The 25,526-nt window shown below is 37.6% G+C and overlaps 2 protein-coding genes across 3 annotated transcripts; both read right to left on the bottom strand.

The window, feature by feature from the left end:
• Window positions 1-17,332, bottom strand: nsfa (N-ethylmaleimide-sensitive factor a). 2 transcript variants are annotated; one of them, XM_026205024.1, is made up of 22 exons: window positions 17,211-17,332; window positions 9,634-9,719; window positions 7,946-8,045; window positions 7,511-7,550; window positions 7,256-7,422; window positions 7,056-7,163; window positions 6,887-6,962; window positions 6,649-6,804; window positions 6,298-6,497; window positions 6,014-6,179; window positions 5,187-5,261; window positions 4,888-5,075; window positions 4,709-4,804; window positions 4,432-4,588; window positions 3,779-3,912; window positions 3,621-3,687; window positions 3,430-3,509; window positions 3,154-3,288; window positions 2,787-2,900; window positions 2,346-2,401; window positions 2,143-2,194; window positions 1-973 (listed from the first exon to the last, which is right to left on the bottom strand). In XM_026205024.1, the coding sequence occupies exons 1-21, from the start codon at window positions 17,220-17,222 to the stop codon at window positions 2,164-2,166; spliced, it is 2,244 nt and encodes a 747-aa protein (XP_026060809.1). In that variant the 5' UTR covers window positions 17,223-17,332; the 3' UTR covers window positions 1-973; window positions 2,143-2,163. The 2 variants fall into 2 exon arrangements, with proteins under 2 accessions (XP_026060809.1, XP_026060817.1); XM_026205032.1 differs by lacking the exon at window positions 2,143-2,194 and having other exon boundaries at window positions 721-973.
• A 1,694-nt stretch (window positions 17,333-19,026) lies between these two features.
• On the bottom strand, window positions 19,027-25,514 carry LOC113044957 (26S proteasome non-ATPase regulatory subunit 11A-like). The gene is made up of 13 exons (XM_026205014.1): window positions 25,427-25,514; window positions 24,071-24,172; window positions 23,524-23,720; window positions 23,021-23,078; window positions 22,720-22,914; window positions 22,054-22,198; window positions 21,894-21,954; window positions 21,078-21,140; window positions 20,860-20,985; window positions 20,746-20,781; window positions 20,534-20,585; window positions 19,871-20,013; window positions 19,027-19,770 (listed from the first exon to the last, which is right to left on the bottom strand). The coding sequence occupies exons 1-12, from the start codon at window positions 25,512-25,514 to the stop codon at window positions 19,871-19,873; spliced, it is 1,266 nt and encodes a 421-aa protein (XP_026060799.1). The 3' UTR covers window positions 19,027-19,770.
• Between the last annotated feature and the right edge of the window lie 12 nt (window positions 25,515-25,526).

Genomic DNA, 25,526 nt, shown 5'->3' with positions numbered 1-25,526 from the left:
TAAACTCTTTGTGGGATCCATTTTTTTATTATTCATATTGCAGCAACACAATTTTGCATCAGGGCCACACATCTCCAATATTAATAACAGATCAAAGAGCTCTGGACATTGAACACTGGTCACAGAAACCATGAATGAATGGGCAGGCAAAAAACTAATAAATACATAAAACAACATAAAAACAATATCTACACACACTACACTTACACAGATAAATACAGCCACACAAATTAGTTCACTCTAAAGCTGATCTGTAGCATTTTATTGATGCACTAAATCAAACACACACACACATACACACTCATGTAGTGACAACAGCTTTTCAATCCCCTGTACAACTGATCAAGGTTGTTCTCAATGTTCTGGCTTCTGCAACACTAGTTAACATGAATACACTATATATTAACAGCTCTAACACTGTAAAATTAATCTACATAAAACTGAAACAAATCAAACTCGTCATATTTTCAACCTATGTACAATATCAAGTAACACTGTGATCTATATTGTTTTCTTGTTGTGTTACCACAACACAATCACAAAGGAAGGGTTCAGCGTATGCACACTACGGACAGCACGTCTCATCTTCACAACTGTATATACACACACACCAACAGCTTTCTTATATCCTACTTACAGATTCATAAACTGCATGATATAGATATGCTATATATGTTTTGCATCCAGCAGCATATGTACATGTTTTTTAATCTGATTTTTTTTTACATCTTCATGGCTTTGAGTAGACTGAAATAGATATATTTATGTAAACAAACAGGGTACAGAAATTTTACACAATGCACAAGACGATATCTGCTATTGGTTTGATATGAGGGACGGCTGTGTGACCTCTGCCAGGTTGTCAGTATTGTGAGGGTGTGGTTTGGGTGGAGTGTGCTCATAGTTTCCAGGGGAACATGCAGTTGGGAGGAACCTCTCTCCTGTCCTCTGTTACTCATATACACCACGATCTCTGCAGAGAGAAGGATGGAGTATGAGTGTTTACTCTGTGGGAGAGTGTACTGTATGTCGGTTGGTTTTGGGTTTCACTTCGGCCCCTTGGTGTTTGGGTCCAGTCCAAATTACAGACAAGCTCTGGCACACAGACTCTGTGACTTTGATGGCTGCCAACTGAAAGTCAACCATTACCAATACTGACTGTTTTTCTAAGAGATAATGTCAATATGTATTCAAAATCAACCCTACTATCTGTCTTATACTGCACATTTCTACTCTTCCTGCACATGATTGGTGCACATTGTTCTAAATAAAAACATTCATGTTCTATTATTTTAGTCTGCTTCTAAAGGTTTAGTTTATGATAAAACATTTTATAGAACAGTCAATATTCATACATTTTTATATATTAATAAAAAAAATCATGTGAAAACTCTCCTTGTTGTGAAAACCACAACCTCTGATATAAAAATATGCACTCATTTTTTGTCTTTTTCCTTTCCTTTCCTTTCTTGAATATTCTGTTTCAACTGAAAATATCAGATTCTAGAAGTAAAATTATTTGGAAACAGCATGTTGACTTTCACTAGATTGCGATGATTCGCAGTGGAAAAGTCTGACCTCTGCAGGCCCTGAGCAGGAAGATCTAACAATCTTATAAGTAATAAAGCTAATAGTTGATAGTTGAATAAAATACATATATGGTAATTGTCTCACTTGAGTATTTAAATGTGTGGTGTAACACATTTAGTAAATACAGCATTACATTTTCTTTTATACAGTGATGTTCATAGGTTTGGGGTCAATAAGATTTTTAAAAGTATCACCAAAGCTGCATTTATTTTCAAATGTATTTTATTCATGTGATGCCAAAGCAGTCGTGCTGCTTAATATTTTTGATGAAACTTTTGTGTGAAATTTAAATTTTTGTAACATTATAAATATCTTTGCTGTTGAATGCATCCTTGCTGAAAAAAATAAATAAAATCAATAAATCTTACTGACCCAAAACTATTCAAAGCAGCTATTAAAGCACATGAAGAGATCAGACTGGCTTGGAATGGCTACAGGACTCTAGTTTTTAGGTTCTGTGTCTTTAAGGGAAAAACTAAGGATCAAAAAATGTCAAAGCAACTACTCTGATGGCTCTGAATACAGCACACATATTTACCATGACACCCTTACCATCAGTTTTCACCAGCAGTGTTAAATTCGAATGTGATTGTTTTCATCCAGCCTGTCAATTAACAAAATCAAAAATAAAGCAAACTTAATGCCTGTTTAACTCCTCGTCAGGATCCTGATCCAGTGAGTCTGTGGCAATAACTCTTTTATCAGACACTGATGTGCCAAATATGCAACATATTATTATAGTGGTGAGTACTCACGCTCCCTCTTCTTTGAGTAGAGTGAGGAACTTGCTGACTCTGTACGCCTGATCCATCTAGAGAGGAGAGTAAACACAACATGCTATAAATAAACTTTCATTTTCACGTATATGGTTCCCTGCATGTGACTGTCACGAGATGAAGTGAGCTCATGAGATTGCTAGAAGGCACTTTAGATGTAGTGTGAGGTTCTTCTGTGCATGAAACAGCTATAAAAATTGAACTATTTAGACCGCCTTTCAAAAAGTATGCTGGAAAACTACTTGAGCTCATTGAGTTTCAAGTTCTATTTCTACATTTCTAGTTTCTAGAGAAAATTTCCAGATGAACACTGGATACAAATCCAAAGATGTAATGGGTTTGAGTGACTCTTAATAGTCCACAGTAATATTTACAGACTTTGTCTTGCCTCGTTCTGAGGTAAACACAGACGAAGCTTACCTGTAGAGACATCTCTATAAGCATGAGAAGCTTTTTAATGCCAATCCACACTCTTTTTCCTTTCACATTCTGGGCGATGGTGGTTCTCTCAGCATCTGTGAAGCTGCCCAGGAGCTTGGAATGAACAGAAAAAAGATAAGTATGAGAGAAACATTTTGTGCCTGTAAATGAAGTGCCAGAAGAGTGGTATCGCCCTCTACTGGCTAATGCTGGAAGAAACATTAAATAAACTAGAACGCTGAAATAACATCCTGAATCTCCTGATTTTATGTCACGTATCTTGCATAGCTCAATACTAGTTTTTCTTACATTTGTAGAACACATCAGCTTAAAAAGAAGCTCTGACTTTGGTTTCATCTCATCTCACCTCTAGAGCTTCAACCAGATGTTCACCACTGGAGATATTGTGCACATGGATGGTGGTGCTGAACGCATCCAGCATCTCCATCTCCTGCAGCACGTCTTTACGGCTGGTGGTACCGATGATCAGCAGCTTACGGCCCTTTAGATCAAGAGAAGAACACCAGGCGTGTTATTCCCATAATCTAATACACTTACAGTACATAGACAAATGCATGTGCAGTGACAGAATAAAAAGAGTAAATCACTGTCACAAATGCACATATAAAAACATCAGATTTACATGAGGTGGAGTCTTCTTCAGCAAGACCAGCAGGGCCTGAAGAACCAGGTTGGAAAATCGAGGACCAATCGGCACGTAATCTGTTTCACCGCACATAATTCATAGTATGCTGTTAATAGTGCAAACAGTAATAATTTCTGCATTCAAAGAATAAATAAAAATCAACAATCTAAATAATAAAACGGTCTAACCCAACAGACGCTCAATGTCATCAACCACAACACAGCTCAGCTGAGACTTGTAAGCATCGTCAAAGACCTGAGAAGTAATATTGAACATTTATTATTATGGTGTGCAAAGCAACAAGACTGTATTTAAATTTATGAGCACGCAATATGTTAACACTAACCTTCTTGATTGCCTGGCATTTGGAGATCTCTGAGAAGCCAATCATCTTGTCTGGAGAGCAGATCTTAATGAACGGGAACTGCGAGTCCTCTGAGATTTTGGCGGCCAGAGCTGTCTTCCCACTGTGAGGAGGTCCTGAGGCAAAAAAACATGATCTGTCAGAACTGCAAAGTCTACATCTGGGTTGAGCACAGACAATATTATCCTTATAGGGTGTGTTCCCACAACTTTAATATTCATACATTAACAAATGTAAATATTAGAACAAAACATTCTTAACTTTCCTATAACATTTCTACATTAGATGTTTGCTTTCTGTAATGTTCTTATTACTTGATGATAAATCACGAACATTGAACATATTGACAGAAAACGTACTTTCTCTGAATGTTCTTATGATGTTAATAATGTTTGCTGAATGTTTTTGTAATGTTAGCATAAAACATTGTGAGAACATTTTCAGAACGTCCTTACTATGCTTTTTTTATGATAATTTTCTAATAATGCTGAAAGAAACATACTTGGAACCACATTTTCATAAGGTCCTTGAGATGTTAATATTTGCATAATGTTTTTATAATGTTGGCATAGGACATTCATGGATCATCCTTACAAAGTTCTTTCTACTTGATGAAGGTAAAAATGAAAGCTGACCCTCGAGAAGCACAGACACGAGTGGGGTGCGGTCACTGTTCTTAGTCTGCTGCACCAGTAGCTCTCCGTCCTCCAGCACTCGGGTCACTGGATCACCCCACTTAATGATGCCGTTCATGATGTAACTGGAGTAGTCTTCCTGGTTGGTGCCAAAAGCCTGACAAAAGTAAAAGAGGACATGGTTTCATTTGACCAGTTCAACTATAAATGACTCTCTGAATTCTTTAGTCCTTCCGCTGATGAAAACGAACAATTATCCAACAAGGCAAATACTTACAGGTTTAATGTCGTTATTCAAGGACCCCATGAAATCTGATCGAGTGACTTGCAGCTTTTCTGCTCGCTCCATGTCCACCTCTACAGTAGATGTGGCCTGGGATACAGTTCAACACAGGCTTAGACCTTTCAAATGGGGTATTATGAAAGATGCATAGATCAGTATACAGTATTTTGTACCTTAATGTGTCGGTTCATGGCAGTAGACTGGGCCGCTCTGACCAGGCCCTCCAGTTCAGCTCCACTGTAGTTCTTGGTCTCAGCAGCCAGTTCTTTAACATCCACATCATTAGACAGAAGGTTAAACTCTCTCATCTTCGCTGTGTGAATGTTCAGGATCTGAACACGGCCATTTTCATCTGGCAAACCTGGGTGATGAGACGTAGACAAATGGGTAAGAATGAACCAAGATAGAGAGAGTGTTGAATTGATCTATTTATTTCGCTTTCTTGGTTGCTGAACAAAGAGCAAGGTCCTACCAATTTCCATCTTTACTTCAAATCGGCCAGGTCTCATCAAAGCATCATCTATCAGATCAGGCCTGTTCGTCATGCCTTTCAGATAAAGACAAGTGCACAGGTTAGAAAACAAAAACAAAAACAAAATAATAATAAAAAAAAAAAGATTATTTGAATTTTGCAGTGACTTTTATTATGAATAATGTAAAAAAATCCTGACAGTAATTGAATAATAATAATAATAATAATAATGTAATAAAAATGTATTAAAAATGTAAATTATTTTATGAAAAATTTATTTTTGTTATTATTATATTACATTTTTTTGTTTTTAATAATAATGATAATATTTCATAATTATAATCATTGTTATCATTATTATTATTAAAATCAAAAGTTATTTTTTTCCAATAATCAATCACTTCTTTCAAGCCAAATTAGATTAGATATAAACTTAAATAGAAATAGCTAAATACTACGCTAATAATAATTAAATACTATACTAACAACAATAATAATAATTATTATTATTATAAAATATTTAGAATAATAATATTTAAAATATTTTACAATCAAAAATAATTGATCATATAAATGTAATATATGCATTTCTTTTGATATTATTGATATTATTATTTTCATGTTATTCATGAAAACTACCGACATTTTGGTACATTAATCACTCTTTATTTTTCTTCAAAAGTCATTAAATTTGCACAAAAAAGGTATGTATGTAGTATGGTATGTATGTGGTATGTAGTATTTATTTGCATTCATAGATTTAGAGCTCTATTATGACCTCCTAGTATTGCAAAGCAACAGAACATATAATAACTGCTGCTATTCACCGATGACAAGGATGTTGTTGAGCTGCTCCACTCCGTCGATCTTGGACAGGAGCTGGTTGACCACAGTGTCGTGCACACCTGTGCTGCCGGCAGCTGTACCACGCTGCTTACAGATTGCATCCAGTTCATCAAAGATGAGGATATGCAGGCCACTGTTAGCACCCAACTGCACAGAAAACCACAGATGTATAATGAAGCAATAGAAGACAGCATGGTATGCTATAGTATAGTAATTTATGGTATCATGAGGATAGTGTGTTTAAGAGGGCATTTTGTCATCTCACCCTTTTCTGTTCCTCCTCAGCATCTGCGAACAGTTTCCTAATATTGGCCTCAGATTCACCAACATACTTGTTGAGGATCTCTGGTCCGTTGACTATCTTTGGCTCTCTGGCATTCAGCATCTTTCCGATTTGCCTGGCCATCAGTGTTTTACCACAGCCAGGAGGACCGAAGAGCAGGATGCCTTTCACATGCTTACACCCTGCAGAGAAAACAGCTCACTTTTACAACACATGACCCACAATCAATGCATCTGAGTAGTTACAAATAATAACATAAATGGACCGTTCTGGTCAATGGATGCTTTTAACATAAGATTACACAACAAAATGAAAAGTGAAGACAACACATACCCATCTGCTCCACGATGTCTGGCGGGAAAACTCGAGAGGCAAAAGCCCTGCGGAAGATATCGGAGAACTCCTTGTCTAGACCACCGATGCCCATTTTCTCGAAGTTCCAGTCAGGGTTAATGATGGACTGACGGGATTCTTTGGTCTTGGCCTTGCCTAGTGAAGAGGAGGAGCCGAGTTACAAAGCTGTTTATATGACAATGAATAGAAACTCATTTTCAAGTGTGACAAAACTCACCAACTAGAGTAAGAGACGAGCCCTCTGATTTTTCGAAAATCACTTGACTGTTTCCAACCAACAGGCCGATCTCAATCTGTGAACAAAGGATAATTTACTGTGCATTCACATACATTTTCATAATGACATTACAGTGCAAATTCAGAACATCTTGTTCTCTTTCCAATACCTTTTGCTTTTTGCCAGATTCTGGTTCGCCCTTCAGTATGCTGGAGTCCATCGCCTCAATGTCTTTGATAACTAGGCCAAAGAGCTTGTCGCAGAAACTGAAGACCAGCTACGACAGGAAAAGCAGAAGAGAATCCAAAATGAGCATGTACAATTAAACATCAGATACCATTTATTCAGTTCTTGTGACGTGATTCTGACCTGCTGTCCCACAGTGAAACCCTGATTGTTGAAATGCTGAATAAACTCAGCAGCCATATTGTCTGAGTCGTAGGGACTGGAGTCAGTGCTCTTCTTCTGCAGGAAGTCAATCTCAATGGTCATGGCACCAATGCACTGCTTGGATTTGTCAAAGTTGTAGTTGGCCACTGGAAAAAATGCATTTTATTTTTATATTATTTGATCTAAAAAAATGTGTTTTTGTTGCAAATGTTCATCCAAGAGCAATGTACACACCTTCTATTTCTTGTCCGATGGACAGGCCTGCCCATTTCCTCTTTAAGAAAAATAAGAAAATTAATAAAGCAGCAAAACGTTGCTGTTTGTAAAAATATAAGCACTGATTATCCTTCCTTAAATGGACAGTTCGCCCAAAAATTAAAATGATTTCATAACTGATTTACTCTCGTGTTATTCCAAACCAGTTATTTCTACTGTGGAACATACAATAATATATTTTGAGGAATTTTTCTGTCCATGCAATGGAAGTCAGTGGCAACCAAAACTGTTTGGTTATCAGCATTCTTCAGAATAACTTCTTTAAAATTCCACAGAAGAAAAAACATTTAATTTAAATCTGTTGGTTTAGCTGTTGTTTGGGCTACAATGTGAAGTGTTTGTCTTCTGTTGTGTTTGTGTCAAAAGTAAAAGATCTTGGCAGGAGTCTTGTACCTGTGGCAAACTGAAAGCGATGGTCCCAGGAAGCACCGAGTGGTGACACTTCACTGTGAACAAAAACTTGTGAGCGGGGGTCGTCCTCACAGTCACATGCCTGGTGAAGAGAGGCAGAAGATATTCAACTTCTAATGACACACGGATCCAAAAATACAATGTGTAACAGAAACTATGGTGGTTTTATGGCCGGAAATATCATTTTAACATGTTTAACCGTTTCCCCCCACATTTACAACTGCACCAATCCAACACAGTCTGAGATTAGTACATAATATGGGTAATATGTTAACGACAATTCATTCAGTTTAAGCACAGGTTAATCATAATCATGGATAATATATTTATTCATGTGATGACTTAATGGTTAGGGTCTAACTGGAAGCTTTGGCCACTATTTTTATTTTTATTTTTTCCACCCCAAAAATAATATAATAGTAATTAATAATAATTTAATAATTTTGTAATGATTATTATTATACATAATACTAATTGTTGTAATTTACTTTGGATTAAAGTGTATATATTATGTATATATTTTCTTTTAAATATATTTTTATTATTTATTACAGGATATATCAATTGACATCAGACACTAACATGCCATACATCAATAATATGTCGACACAAACCCACACAAATCAGCCCTCAAGTTGTGATATTCTTGGACATGAGGCATCAGCAAGAGGCACTGCGGCAGACTCTGTCGGCCTGAGTTAATGTCTGGACTGATTCAGCATTCAGGACACACACACACACAACACACACACACAACACACGCACGCGCACACACACACTTGAAGCCTAGGGAAAATCACGAGCTCTGCTGCTAGAGCACTTATTATATGTTTGTTTAAACTTTCCCTACAGTGTTAGATACACCCATATGATAAAACTGCTAAAATATAATGTGTACTACACATTACATATGATTAATGAGTATCCATTGTCAGGGGTCCATGACAAAAACGACTTTATTAAGGGGCAGTATTTGCCCCATAGAGTAGATTTTTAGGGTTATTTTTTCCCTTATAAATCATGTTTAGGCTTTTTTTCTACTAAACCTATAAGAAATAAACTTTCTACTAAATCCATGAGAACTGAATGTTATGACATATGAAATGTTTCACTTTGGTCACTTTCATTTCTTAGCGCTTTTAGCAGTGTACATGGGTCATCAAGGTCATTAAGACCGTCGGCCCCATACACAACAAACTGTTGGACTTTATTGGACTAGACAGGCTAGCCTTTGCTCCCCATGTGGATCAGCGAGCCTTGGGGGCCAATGACCCTGATGCCGGTTCACCGGTCGTCCTTGCACCGTTTTGGTAGCTGTGAACAGGGAACACCCCACAAGAACTGCCATTTTTTAGATGCTTTGACCCAGTCGTCTAGCATCACAATTTGGCCCTTGTCAAAGTATTAATATCGTATCAAACCTATGGAATTCAAGAACTGACTGTTTACTTCTTGCTGCCTAATGCTGTTTATCCCAGCCCTTGACTGGTGCCACTGCAACAATATAATCAATGTTATTCACTTCACCTGAATAACATTATAACATTTTGTATAATATATATATATAAAATCATTTCCTATCTACAATAATGCTAAATTGCGAAGTATCTACTGGCCGTCATATTTCCGTGTGCAAATGTGATGAATCTGTGGTGCGGGTAAATACTCACTGCCCAGACTGCAAGTCTTTCTCACTCACAACTGCACAGTTCGTCAGTGACAGCTCATCTGTCGGGCATCGAGCAGCTTGCATCGTCTGCACAGAGACAGATAATAATAAAGAGAGAGAGTAAGATGGTGAGAAGCAGAAGAGAAGTTTGCCTTAATGCGAACAAGACATCTGGTTATTGATCTTAAAGCTTAAAGGTGATGTGTGTAATTTTTTTCTTCCGTTCAGTTAATAGCAGAGAGAGGTACAAATCTGTGGCACTTTTGGTATGTAGTTATATTTATTTGAGCAGCAAAACAGAACAACATTGGCTCAACCAATGGCATGGACTGGGGGGCGGGACTATGTGACTGACTGGCCAATGGCATTTAAGGAGAGTCTTCAGGGAAACCTGTTTGAGAACTAGCAACTTGTAGTTTCACTTGGTGGCGCTAGTGGCACAGAAATTACACACTTCAGCTTTAAAATTTGCATCTTGCTATAGCCTATTAGCTCACTGGGTGTCATTTCTCATGTGAAAAGCTTTTTCTCCTTATGAAAAATTTAAACCACACCATATGATAGAGTTCCCATGATTCTCTGCAGGGTTTTAAAAATAGGAAATCCCATGCTGAAAAACAGCAAGATGGAAAGCTGTTTTTACTGTACAAGCTAAAAACTTGTTCAACAATTAAAGCATCGGGAGTCTTTTAAAGATCTCATCTAATCATCCCTTCCAGGATCACATGCATCATGTTTTATTGCAATAGAGATTCTACAAACCCCAAAACAATAATACTAGGGTTTAGACATAAACCGTGCTGGATAACAACACATAGGCGATAAACAAAAAGGCAAGGGAACAGTAGCAAAAAATATAATCATAAATCTGTCTACAAGAGAGCAGCATTCACCTAATGCGTTAAACATGGGTAAATGAGAAACATAAAAGACAAATAAATATTTGAAGCAAAGACTGACAGTGAAGGTTCATGGGTGTTCTAGCTTTATTTGCTCCTTCTTTGGCTGCAACCAGCCAAAGAACCATAAATAAAACAGACTACAAAAGAAAGAAAAAGAAAAAGGAGAGCAAATGGAAAAGCAGGGCTGCACACTGTTTCCATCTGGGTATATGATATATGAACAGAAAGATAATGAATGACTCAACAAGAAAACAAAGCTTCAGTGCAAACAATTCGAGATTAAGAGAACAAAATCTACATAGCTCAGATTTATAAAAACCTTTTTAATAGATTTTTGCATTTCCAGGTAGTTAAAGCCACATTACATGAACCTAAAATCAATGATTTCACTGCATTTATTCATTAAAGTTACTGCTTATTTCTAGTATCAATTCATAATTAACATTATGAGATACATAAAGAGAGAGTGTATTACTCCTAAATGTTTCATAATTCTTGGAACATTTTATCAGAGGTTTAGCATCCTAAAGACTTAGTATTGTAAAGTATTGTAGTATTATCCTTAAAATTGTGACAATAAACATCAGTCCATTGCAATAATTTAACAATGACTGTTGTTAATGAAAACATGGCAATGCTTTTTCTGTACATAATGAAGAGCACTTGCCTATAGAACAGCACATGATTAAAACTTAAACTTAATACAAATAAACACAGAAAATGTAATCTACACTTAGAATTCTGGAAAGTTAATAACACTCTCAGACAAAATATGCAAAACTTTATACCATTATAAGTTTCATAGTGCTACTTAAAGGGATAGTTCGCCCAAAAATTGAACTACCCCTTGATTTACTCATCCTCAGGCCATCCTAGGTGTGACAAATACAGTCGGAGGTATTTAAAAAATGTCCTGGCTCTTCCAAACTTTATAATAGTAGAGAATGGGGGTAAAAAAAAAAGCTTCCATCCATCATAAAGTATATGTCGTGCATTCGTCACTTCTCACCGGTGCTTACAGTACACCTACGTCCTTCGTCATCCACTGGAACGCCACTCTCTTGGAAACGTGCTCACGACAGTTAGCAGAAACTAGAAATTATGGTTTGTAAAGTTTTAAATATGGATATTTTTCTTACACAAATGCATCGATTCACTTCAGAAGGCCTTTATTAATACCCAGGAGCTGGATGCACTTTATTTTGTTCCAAAATATTGACCAAAAGAGACAGGACATTTCTCTTTTTTTTTTACATATATATATATATCTCAGATTGTATCTCTTTAAGGGTACATATTAGGTGCTTATGTATACTTCCATAATATATACTTTTTAGAGACATTTTTTAGAGGAGTGATAAGCTGTTAAATCAGCATTTTTGCAAAAAAAATAAAAATAAACTGTATTAAAGTCAGCTTGAAAGCTTTGATCTTCTTTTCTTCCTTATTGTGATGTGTATATACACGAGTGACATGGCTTCTCAAATGAGAAAAAATTATGGGACTTGACATGGTCAACCTGAAATTCAATTAAAAGTTAGGTATTTGCTACTTTTGAATTGAAAATGGTGACTGACATATTGCTGGAGGGGAGGCCAGTGCACACGTCATCAGAGAAGAGTGATTTTAATAAAAGTTAACGAAGACAAATGAATAAAAAAATAAAAAGAAACACTGCAATGTTCCATTGCAATATTCCAACACTGGTTTTATTCCAGTGTGAGGCCAGGAAGCAGAACTAGAGGAGAGTAAATGGCTCTTTGAGGGCTCATATCTGATTGAAAGCCTGGGTGTGGATGTTAACTCAACAGGCAAACATAATCCCATTAACGAAGACCAGTCCAGGATTTAGACTTACTTTAGTTGCAGGTCAGAATAGCAATAATCCATGTCTTCCTGCCAGCATGCACAATAAACTCACCAAAGGCCCTCACACCATTCAGTCGTTAAAGCTTTAGTGCTCAACCTCAAATCAACATTTATTTGTCCTGAGAGTAAGAACAGAGCCAGACGATCTTGATTTGAACGGTTTGTGTCTATGGCATTGTGACGCAGTTCGGGCATTGTAACGCTTTAGTGCTCCCTCGAGTCGTTGTTACTAAGAAGTGTCATGGCAACAGGTGTTACATCCTGTCAGCTCTCAGGACACTAAAGGCGATGCAGAAAGCTAATGTAAGGGAAGCATACAGCTCAATCTGGCAAGCGAGACAAGCAGAGGCAGAGGGGATTTCAGAAAGCATACATACCTTGAAAAATATTACAACCTTGGAGGCCAATGAATGCACGCAAGCAAGAGGTAGGGCAGAAGGACATAAGACAAACAGTTGAGACAGCCAGCACCACACTGAGCCAAAGACAGCATGTGGTTGAGAAACAATAGAGTGTGCAGCATGAAGCAGCATGCAGAGCAGAATCAGGATCAACTGCAAGTGTGCTTGAAGGAGCAGCAAAGGCAAAGCACAGGCGAACCAAACCCTGATATGGTAGTGGAATGTATATATCCTTTTGTAAGTCATATGAAATATCAAAAGATGCATTTAAAAGGTTTAATGTATGGGGGGCCAGAAGGTCCAAAAATAGGGCTACTGACTTGTTGCGCAAATTCACTATACAATTTCCAGTAGCTACTGAGTTTACCACTTATTGGCCAGCGGTCCATCTGTATACACACTTTCCTCACGCAGTGGACGACTCACTTTCCCCACGCAGTGGACAACTTAGACATTTATTCTTTAGACATTTATTACACCTTTAGACTTTCATTACAATATTATTTCACAATATTACCGTTTTACTGTATTTTGGATCAAATAAATGTAGCCTATGTATGAGCAAATAAATAAGCTTTGAAAAAGACAACCGCAGTATAATTCAAAACTGAATTTACTAAATAAAATGCTGCATGCCATTTCGTCAGTCAGTGTTGTGAGTAAAAATTCTATTTCAAGCAGCACTACTATCCATGTATAATGAGACTGGGCCTCTAGAGAGATATTCATTGAGGAATGAGGAGAAGTCTGATCAATACTGTTGAAAAGAAACTCCTGACTGCACAGAAGACGTCCTGTCACAGGGCTGAAAACAACTGCTCTGGTAAGCAGCTAATGACTTTATCTACCCTGAGCATATGATTAAGCATTATTAGTTTACTAGGCCATTTCATAAGTGGCAGAGTTAAGATCAACAGACAAACAAAACTTCAATCAATACAGAGATTTCTGGATGTCACAGATGCCTCAAATGGTTAGACTATTGGATTACACTGGGATGTAGGGGTGGCTTGTATTACTTTTGGTTTATGGATTGTACCCCTGATGTATCACCCTTAATGAAGGATGATCCTCATATCGCAGCAAGCAAAACAAGAAGATTAATGTAAAGAACCCATAACCCATTATAGAAATTATGCATTCAAGCTTCCTGATTGGTCAACTGCAAAAGACTAAACTTCAAACTCAAAACCAAGGACGGTAGCTATAATAACTATATAGTTTAATTATCATTCAAATTCTGTGAGAATAGGGCAATCCACATCACAACTATAATGACAACAATAGAACCACTTTTGCACGATAAAAGCACTGACAACCAGTCAGAATCCACATGACTTTAAAGAGCTTGAGCATTGATAGCAAACGACAAAACAGCAGCACACTCTTATAATAAACAGAACGATACAGTGTGTTGGTGTGGACACTGATATAATTATCATTATTGTTATTATTATAGTTTAACAGGCTTAAACTGAAAATCATTCTGAGAAAAACTACAGTCACAGCAGTTTAAAGAAAAATAAAAATGTAAAAAGGTGAACAAAAAAATTAACATTAAATTAGCCTGATGTAAATTTTAAATCACTGTTAGAACATGACTTGCCATTTCTGAAACACATTTCAAGCTTTTCCAATTTATCACTTGCTTTTAATTATCCCAGAGGAAGATTTTAGTGATTTCCGGGACTGAGAGAAAACTTTAAATCATTTCTGATCAGTTTATTTTTATTCATTTTATTTTATTTTTTTGCCATGCATTTAGTTGCTTGATGTGAAGTAATTGCATGATGAAGATTGCTGCTTGTCAGTTAATTGAAGCAAGAAAACCATTAATGTCCACAAAGACTGGTTTTAAAAGACTTGAAAAGAGATGAATGTCAAAATGCTGCTTTATATGTATAGATGATAATAAACCTGATATCATGTTTATTAGCTAAATGGCATTCATAATGATACAAAAAAAAAAAAAAAAAAAAAAAAAAAAAGCTTTCATGCAGGGCTTTGATTAAAGCCACAAGTGATGGGCTGGATTTCTCAACAATGTAAATTATTAATTCAAATTTAATAGAGCTTGCCGGTTATTCTAGTGCCCATGCCACTTTTTAATGCTTACAGAATCCTTTTCACTAATATAAAAAGATTTATTTGGTAGCCATTTTTTATTAAATAAATAAAGCAATCTATATTGGTGCTACAGAAGCAAGAAACATTTATTTAAAGCAGAGGAAATGGGATATAAAGGGGAAATTCTCTTAAGAGACGACCAGTGCTCACGGGAGACACTCACAAAGGAAAATCACATATTCTTCCTTCAGTTCATCCTAACAGATATTGAGCAGAACTCACCCTGTATCTCACATACATCTAGAGTGCATTGTGATAGACACAACCAGACTGTGTATCATTCATACTCTCTGTGAGAAGCCAGTGAAAGTATTCACTCATTTAACACTGAGCTGAACTCTGTGGGTGAAGGATGCCCATACAGAGTTCATCTGCCTTGGTCTAGTTTGATCAGTTCAGCTTACAAGATATGTCTCATTATTGATCAAAAGAATCAAAAATGTGTTCTGATGAAAATGGCATCTCAGCAAATACAGCCTGAATAACAGATTTCCCAATGTTCACTCTCTCCATTCTCATCTTGATTTATACTCTTCTTCAGAACATGATGCTCACTGACACTTGTGTGACTCATAAATGCTAGTCTTTTCTTACAGTTGTTCGTGGGTGTGTGACAGGCATTTACACATTTCTGAACAGCTTTCACCTGCTCTTTCACTGGCATGTTCTGTCATATCTTAAGCATACTTAAGCCATTAAATACAGTGACAGCTATAGTAAACTGTGACTATATAATCTGCCATCTTTTATGCACAAATATGGTATATATATACCTATTGTGATTTATTATTAAAGTCAAGTTATATTTATTTATATGGTGCTTTATACAATACAGATTGTGTCGAAGAAGCTTTCCAGTGTTAAACTGGAAAAGTGTGTGCTGATAATGCAAGAGCTCAATGGAAAACAATTAGTTTATCAGTTAAAAGTCAGTTCATTGTTGATTCAGCAATGTCATCGTCCAGCTCAGTTCAGTTCTCTTCCTATAGTGTCTGTGCAGTCAACAAAGTTGCCAGAAATTGTGTCCCCAACCAAGCAAGCCAAAAGTGTCAGTGGCAAGTTGCCAAAACTCCATCGGAGACAGAAAATGAGAAAATAAGTAAATAAATTGGGTAAAACCAGGCTCAGTCAGGGAGGCCAGTTCTCCGCTGATAAAACAAAAGCAGCATGGCTTGCTTTAATTCCAGATTGAGCAGAGGTCCCTATATTAATACTGCAGTGCATTTAGAGAGTATATGATAAATAATGATCTTCATTATTTATAAATCATGAAATTATCATTAAAATAAATTATAAGGTAAACATAAATTAACAATGGCTTAAATGAATCTCAGATTACCCACAAATAAAATTAAAGACAATGATGCCATTTTGAAAGCATTATTCTAAATGAGAAGCAAAGCACCCGTTCAGACCTACAGAGCTCCATCCTGCAGCACGGAGAGGGAGTGCTGTAGTACTGCGCACAAGATACATTCGTTTTGATGGGAGCAATGTGTTTCTGAGGGGATTTGGACGCGAATGCGCGATTTTAGACGGGAAATCGCAGGCTTGCACATTCATCGCGAGCGTTCAAAGCAGAAACAGTGTGTTGTGAGATGAGCTTAAGAGAGCATTACGCGAGCCATGTCAAGGTTAAATCCGCTGAAGGAGCACAGTCCTGTCATTTCACTCTTCATGACAGCGTTCCGCGGCACAAAATACGGTACATGGCTACTGAAAATAGACATTAATATAAACGATATTAAACGATTAATATGAAACAACCGCCTGCGGGCTTACGTTTTACCTTATCGATGGGCTAAAGTAAATGGACAACCTCATCGGTTCTATTTTAAGCTTTTGCCTGTTTACCGATGGGCTGACACTAGAAACAACCAATCACCACTATTTCACGATGCACCTAAATGCTGGAAAAGTGCCACCACCGAGATTCGAGCACTCTTGAGGGTGTATTATTATTGTCATTGTTCAAAGCTTCCCGCGGTAGCCATTTATTAGCATGCTATGAATTGTAACATAAACCAGCACTATCTATGCAGATCTGCATTGGTGGTCACAATAGACCGTATTGAAACCTGCTACTGTCTGTAGAGTGTAAATTGTGGAAAGATGTCAGTGGCTGGCATCAAAAAAAATTTTGTCGTTGTTGTTCTTTTGGTGAAAAAAATAAACGCTAAAGCTCTTCTCCAGAGCGATTATTGTGAAATATTATGTTACATTTTACGAATATCGTAAAAGATTATCCGTTGAATAATTCGAATAGAAGCATATCTTACCCGGGTCGCCATGTTCGCGTTAGGTGATTCCTCTCAGAAGAGCTCCACGCAGCAGTATTAGAGCAGCACCACAGCAGCGGACAGCGACACAGACGAGAGCTGCGCATGCGCGCTTCGCCCTAGAGACGGGGATTGAGACTCATTTCGTGAATCGACTCTTTTGAACAATTCGTTTCAGAGAACAGTTTCAAAAAACGAAACGAGTCAGTTGTTCTTTACGTAATCACGTAGTACTTAATGAGGTCATGGAATGGCATGCTCGAAAACGTTCTAATAAGATAACACTTAAAACATACGTTATTAAGAGATACGGGCATAACTGACCTCTAGCTCGTATAATATATCTATAATCAAAAATATTTTATTACTACTAAATAAAACGTGGAATCGAAATTATTCAATTTAATGATTATTTTGCATTACAAAACTGAATATTTTATTATTATTGGGGCCCTATCAATCAAAACGTGTTTACTCCAATTGTTAATGGGTAAGAAGCTTTATCAAACAGGGTGTTCTACACGTTTCAGATGTATCAAAAAGCAAATCTCTTATAAGCAGTCATAGTAAGCTGTGAGAAGAAAAAGTATCACACATCACTTTCATACAGACACAGAATAATTAGGGCCCGACCACCGAGGTGCGAGGACCCTCTTGTATCTGCTTTGTTTTCTGTTATTATTATTATTCCGCTTCTTCTTCTTCTCCCGAATGAATCGCATTTTTGAGGGCTTAAACATGCTCAAAAAGTCATGAAAGTCATGAAACAAAATGGCTCGACAGTGCCACCTATACTAAGAAAATCAACAGCCTTCCAGCTATGTTTCACGTACATGCACGAAAATTGGCACACATATGTAACACACCAATACCTACAAAAAAGACTCTTGGAGCAAAATTCTAAACCCAACAGGAAGTCGGTTATTTTTAATATTATGAGCAAATTTTGTGTAATTTTGGTCATTTCCATGTGATGTATTTTAACGAACTCCTCCTAGAGATTTCTTCAAATCAACACCAAATTTGGTATGCCTAATCTAAAGGCCTTTGCGATGTTAAATTGCGAAGATCTTGAGTTTTCGTTGAAGGGCGTGTCCATGGCAGCCTGGCGAATTTCGATGATTCGCCACGAAAAATGAAGTTGCTATAACTTTGTATAACATACAATGTCCAATCTGCCCCAAACTTCTCATGTTTGATGAGACTACGAACCTGAACAGATCTACATGCCCATATTCAGTTATAGTCAAAGCGCCACCTATTGGCAACAGGAAGTGACATTTTACGCTGAGACAAACTACTCCTAGAGATTTTTTGACATTAATGTATTTTTTTGTGGTCAGTCTAATCTAAAGGCCTGTGCAATGTTAAATTGTGGCAATCTTGAGTTTTTGTAAAAGAGCGTGTCCATGGCGTCATGACAAAATTTGACGTCTCGCCACAGCAAGAGAAGTTGTTGTAACTCAGGCATAAAATGTTCAATCTTCCCCAAACTTAACATGTTCGATAAGAGTCCTGGCCTGAACACATCTAAAGGCCAATATTCCATAATAATGAGCGCCACCTGCTGGCAACAGGAAGATTGGAACATAGTGTATATGCAATGTACTTTGATATATTCCACTTATATTTATGACTTTAAATGCATATTTCTCACTGTTCACCTTTTTACTAATGCCACTCATTGGAGGGGAGCCCGGGTGAGAGGGCCCGTTCATCGCTGCTTGCAGCTTTAATTCAAATTAGAATTTTGTAGAGTGCAAGTGAAATCCCCAAAACATGCCAATCAGGTGATCTTGTACAGAAGCACTCAGAATCTTGTTTTCTTGGTGACTTTATTATGATTTTTAGCGTTATAAAAAAAGGGAAATAGCAGGACAGGCCATACAGAGGCGCTTGGCAACATTATGTACAAAGAGGAAGATATAGGATGGTCAGGATGGGCCAGGGAGTGACAACAGTTTATGACCCCTTCCTGATGACAGCATCTTATCAGAATATTTCCACCAAAAATAAAAAGTCCAAGTATCTGTCTGCACAAGAGGTAGGCCTGAAATGAGGCCAGGGGCTTCTTTAGGGGACCGGAGTTTGGGCTAAAACCGTTCGAATGGTGATGCAGGGAATCTTGTTGACAGCTTAATACGATTGCCCCTGGATTGGCAAGGGAACTGAACCATTCTCATATCAGCTTTCCTCTATGAGAGATTTATGTATATACATTTCAAATAGAGTTACAATGCAAATGAGTTTTTATTTTTTGAAGATTCCCTGATGGCCTATTATAGGCACAGCCAATATTCAAAGAAACGCATTACCAGCAAAAATAAAAATAAAATGAAATAAGTGGACAAAAAAAAATCCCATGATCCCATGGTTGTTGAAGTTGTTTGAGGAATGTGGTAAAAAATGTCCAAGTGTAAGCCAGAGAGGACACAGCAGGAGTCAGTCCATTTTTGGGGTGTTAGACATTTTTTTGCAGTGTCTATATCACATCCCACTCCCATTCCCTCAGAGTCCCTTACACTGGCCATGCTCTCAGCTGCAGGGTCCAATGCTCAACCTGCACAAAGTAGATCAGCCAAGACAAGCCATTTTTCAACATGATGCCATGTCACTCTGAGGTGTATCAATATAATGCACAAAGCACACCATGCACTTGCCTATGTCAGTTTTTTGGCTTTGTTGTAGAGCGAGTCCACTACTTTGCTCATGTTCTGAATTGTTTCAAGGGCGGCTTCATACGTTTTGTCAACTGGAGGTTCGTCAAATACAATCAGGACACCTTCCCCTTGGTCGAGGATTCCTAAAGGCATTAAGAAAGCAACACTATTACTCAAAGTGAATACATTTGGAGGCACCACAAATATTTAATTTTATACATGCATTTTTGACTAGGGCTGGATAAAAAAAAAAACAGAACATAATATTCAGTGCATCCAGAGAATCCCAATTACTGAAATTCATTGCTTTTTTTTTTGCCATTTCTTGTTATATTCTTGTTTGAATCAGTCTGAAACACTGCTCTGTAGACTATAAAGTCCATTTTATTTTTTTAATGTTATTATTTTCAATCCAGTAAAGTTTCAGCTTTACCAGGCATTTGAAAGTATTCATAAATATTACTTTTGTAAACTTAAATGGTCCGAGGCAAACAGTCTCAAATAAATAAAAATCAATTACAGTGCATAATTTACAGCATTAGAGATAATTTATTTTATTTGTAACTAAAGTATACCCAAATAAATCAAAATCGGAATCAAATATGTACATCTGTATTGATACCCAGCACACTTCTCAAGTAAAAGATAAGGATGAGGGCACACCATGGAATTTCTGGTCTAGAATCATCTGTGACAATTTCCTTTCAACATCCCCCTGAAGAGAAAAGAGAAAAAAAAGATAATTGCTTACAGCAAAACAGCGCACAATACTGACATGCATGGCAATAAAAAGAACAGTGAGAATTTGCTTGCCATATAAAGCAACAGGTAGAAGGTACTGTTTTAATTGCAAACTTGAAGGGACGAGTCCTTACCATGGAGAGTTTTATTAGCTCAGAAATGTGTTCAATCTGTCGGAATGAGAACAAGGTTAGTACACAATGTTTTAAGCACACATTGCCTCCCACTGAGGTAAACCATGTCATTACCTGCACTCTGGAGAAGGGCTCGATGACCCTTATTAGGTTTTGTTCCAGCAGATTGTCGTAGAGTGTGGCCAGGTGGGTGCTGATGATAGGATCATCCCGTAGCTCAGCTTTGTATTCCGTTAAAGCCTAAATGCAGATCAAAGAGTAGGACATTAAATGTAAAAAACAGGAGGTGGACTGAAAACATGGTAACATTTAAGTCAGGGCATCTGACCCACCTTCTCAAAGTCTGCAAGTGACCTGTTCTTGCTGGCTTGGGCTACACATTTAAGTGCATCTGTCTACAGAAAGAGGGAGAAAGGACAAGTTAACCCACATAAAAGAAAAATGTTGCCTTGTCAGGCAGCACACAGGGTCAGGTGCTCTGGCTAATTGCATATAAGAATGGGAAAATGGTTGGATACTATGAAATGTGTGCTGCAGTCTGGGATGGTATTTTAATGTCAGTCTAAGTACCAGGTAAGTATCAGGCTCCTCCGCCCCAGGCTGTAATTTAACTCCCAATTTCAAAATACACTACTATTCAAAAGGTTAGGATCAAAAGATCTTTTTAAAGATGTTTCTGAAAGAAGTCACATTTCTTACTATTATAGCTCTTGAACAACAGGGCTGCTTGATATATTTGTGGAAACTGTAATCATTTTCCCCCCAAGATTCTTTGATTAATAGAAAACAATTTATTTGATATCAGAATTTATTTAAAAAAAAAAAAAAAAAACCCCAAACTTCAAAGATAAGTGTAAACAGGGTTACGATGTGACCAGTTAACAAGTCATTGATAAAACAAGTTAATAAGTTCGGTAAATTACTACAATGAAATATGCAAAGCTTAAATATGGGAACATTCAACTTAACATTTAAGATAATGTACATGCAAGAACATGCCTGATTTTTTGGGGGGTAAATAACCATATCTGATTTTGACCACAAACTATTATGAAAAAAAAAAAAAAAACACACAACAACAAATAACATCATAATGTGATCTGAGCTGCTGACTCTTTTCTTGCAGAAGTCATGGCTCAGACATCTACCTGTCTGCCGGCATATCTGAGGGCAAGCTTTCCGCTGATCAGGGCCTGCACATCCTCTGGCCTGTAAAAACAAACACATACAGCTTTAACATGCTCAGAGATTTTAATAAAGAGAGAGAGAAAAAAAAGGTGCGAGACAGTAGAAAAACCCAGTACTCACGAGTTGAGCATGATCTTGCAGAGGAGCATGTACTTGAGTGCAGTGATGGCACGGGGACTGTCGATAGAGTCGTAGCCTTCAAAAGCCTCATAAAAGTATGAATAAGCCGTCTTCCAGTCCTTCTCCTCAGCAGCGTGAATAATGCCTGCAAGTGGAAAAGAGAGGATGTGATGCTCTCAGTACAATGACTATAGGTATATCCACAATTCTTATGTTGACAAATTGGGTAAATCATTTTAGTACACACAATCGGTTTTTAATTAGCTTACGCAATGAACTGAATTGACACTGTAACTTTACTTTGGCATTTACAAGCTTCCAAATGTGATTGCATATATGATTAATTAGGCCATGTGTTAAAAAGAATAAAAGATTAAACACACTTGCAACTGACACACACCGAAGTGGAGGTGATGTAGCATTATAAGCAGCACTAAGCAGAAGCGTAGTGTCCATTCACAGCAAGCATTTGGAGACTGAGTGCATGTGTGCTGCATTAATACCTTTTCTATCAATGCATGTGAAACAATACAAATAAATATGTTCTGAATAGCTGCTATTGTATCATGTTGAACAACAATTTAGATTTCAGTGTGGAGGAACATATTAGGTGTCATGCCTGGATGTGATAGTGAGGGTCTTTGTGGAAGGACTGTGGAAACGTACCTGACTGCATGTCTAGAGCAGCCTGCAGCTTTGGAGGGCAGTAGATGGCGTTTGCTGTGGTCCTGGCAGAAGTGAGAGCCGCTCTGGCCTTGGGCAAGTTGCTTAGTGCATGATATGTCTTGCTTTCCAGCAACTGGAGCTCCACCAGCAGAGCTTTATCATCCATCTTCTTCAGCTCTTGCAGGAGCTGAGTGCCTGATTGGCGATGAGGAGGAGGACAGTGGTTACAGAACGCAATTACATCGCTCAAGAATATGAATGCGTCAACAATAGGGGTGACAATGTCTTGTCAGGGACTCACCGAGCTGTAGAGCCTCTTGGTAACGTTTTGTCTCAAAGTATAAAGAGACCAGACGGGCCTAGAGGATTGCAGTAACAGTGATAAGAAATCAGAACTTGTGTGGCATATCGAACTCAAATCCGTTTAGTTTTAGTAGCACTGACAGCAAAACAATAACCAGAATCCAATGTTTGCAAACACTCTCCAAACAGCATTGATATGTGGTTAGAAATCTGATTAAAATCTGATTTGGGCTTTTGGACAGTAGTGTATACAACATCACAAAAAAAATGCACAATATTGAATGAATTTGTTTGAATAAACTCAATCCTTCCTCATTCAGTGGCCTGGTGACAGTCATGTCAAGATCACATCACCAGTCAAATACTAGTCACAGTAATACATTGTCCCAGCTCAACATAACACAAAAAGGGTGCACCTTCTGAAAAAAGACTACTTCTTGCAATAGAAAGGGTGATATTTGCGGTAGCAAGCCTCTAATTCACAAAACTAGTTGTGCTCACCTCCAGGGCCTGTCGGAGAAAGGTCCTCTTCTCTGATTTGGCCCATTCAATGCACTCCAAACATAACTCCACCTCCTGACCAGTAGCTGCCTCCATGTCCAAGAACATATCGAGCAGAGAGCGCACCAACCGTGCTGCCTTTGCTTTGCTGATGGAGTTCAGGAATGGTCGGACATACTTCAGCAAACCTCCCAATTCTGCAAAATAAAACCAATACATGTGCAGTAGTTACTAACCTTGAAAAAAACAAGTAGCTGATTTCAAAAACATCAGATACATTAATATTAATACATTATTATGTGTGTACACTGATTGGGTCATGACTGTGACTAGATCAGTGATCCTCAAATCTGGCTCGCGAGATCCACTTTTCTGCCGAGTTTAGCTCTAACCCTAATCAAACACACTGGAGTTTGCTAATCAGTGTCTTCAGGATCATTAGAGAATCACAGGTAGGTTAGTTTGATTAGGGTCGGACTAAACTCTGCAGGAAAGTGGATCTGGCTCGCCAGATTTGAGGATCACTGCACTAGATGAAGATGTTTACCAGCAGCTTGTCCAGTCTTGGCCAGCAGTCCGCCCAGCTCCAAGATACTCTGTTCTTTGACTCGCACAGCGTCTTCGTCATTGTCTTGGATGTCTCGCTTGACTGTGAATGCATACGAAGCAGATAATTTTACTATACAGGCAAGTTCATCTTGGGCTTCATGATCTTCAGCTAAATTACTAGTTAAACTGGTGTGCTTCAAAGGCTGTTGATAACAGCAAGTGAACATGGATAACTTAATAAAACAGTAGCAGATTTTTTTTTTTTTTATTTATAGAAATGTAGATTCCCTAAAGATGCCCCAAGCTAAATTAATTCAAATTTTAAAGCAGATAAAAAGAAGAATACATTGAAACTATCTAAATTACTTAATTATAATTATTTTATAGATTTTTTTGTCTATGTATGCTGCTTGGATTTACGGTGTATAACAAACTCTATCTGTTTGTTATATGAAGAGATAAAAAAAGAAGAAAAAAAAGTTAAACTTGAAAGATGATATTCGCAGCAGATTTAAAAAAAAAATGGTGTGGCATGCTATCAAATTATCCGTGACAAGCTAACACGTATCAAACTTGAAGCCAAACAAAATTTGCTGATTGTCAAATCATAGCAGAACCAAGCGATAAGAGAAAATAAGTTAGTTATTTGACTACTGAACGTAAATATAAATAACCTGTCAATCATGTTACTGACTCATATCTGCCACAATTTAGTTAAAAGGACATTTCTTGGACGTTGTTGAAATTAACTGCCTTCCCACTAACGTTACATTAATTCATACCTAAATGTTATAAGAATAGACCAAAATATATCACTAAGTTAGCTAGCGAAACTAACGCAATTTCTTAGGCAAAGTTGTGGTAGTTTCTTCAAACGACAATTGTGTAGAAAACGTCAAGTCATTTCTCTAATTGTACATATTTCAACACATTTATGCGGCCGATCACATAAACACTTATATATGCCTGTTTTTCCAAACACATTCAGATCAGTAACTGTTACATAGATTCGCGTTCTTTGGCTACCGTTAACTGTTTACACTGGTGGTAGCTCACTGAAAATGGCCTTTTCTTCCACTACTGGCTACGAACAGAAACGTCTACATTTGAGGACAAAGTCTAAAAGAGTGTAGCAGCTCGTCTGAAACGTTAACAGTTAGTAGGAGTACAGTGTTTTTGCCCAGCTATAGTCTTTCTCACTTCTGTCACAGTGAGTCAGCAGCATGAAACCGGCTAACACATTTAGCTGCTGTTCTACAAATCACATGAGACATGATCCTTGTGTCGGAAGCACAGCCTCTTCTGCTAAAATCACACAAGCTGTTCAAAGGCCGCAGGGACACAGGACGCTTACCGATAGCATGTAAAATGTCAATGGACGCATTCCGATCCGTGCTGAGCAGCGACTGTGCTCTCTGAAACTCTACCGCCGCAGCCGCCATCTTACCAATTCA

The sequence above is a fragment of the Carassius auratus genome, chromosome 3 (genome assembly GCF_003368295.1).
Source record: "Carassius auratus strain Wakin chromosome 3, ASM336829v1, whole genome shotgun sequence".
In the NCBI taxonomy this organism is placed as follows: Eukaryota; Metazoa; Chordata; class Actinopteri; order Cypriniformes; family Cyprinidae; genus Carassius; species Carassius auratus.
The sequence above is the reverse complement of the archived record's forward strand: the minus strand, read 5'-3'. Positions and strand labels throughout refer to the sequence as shown.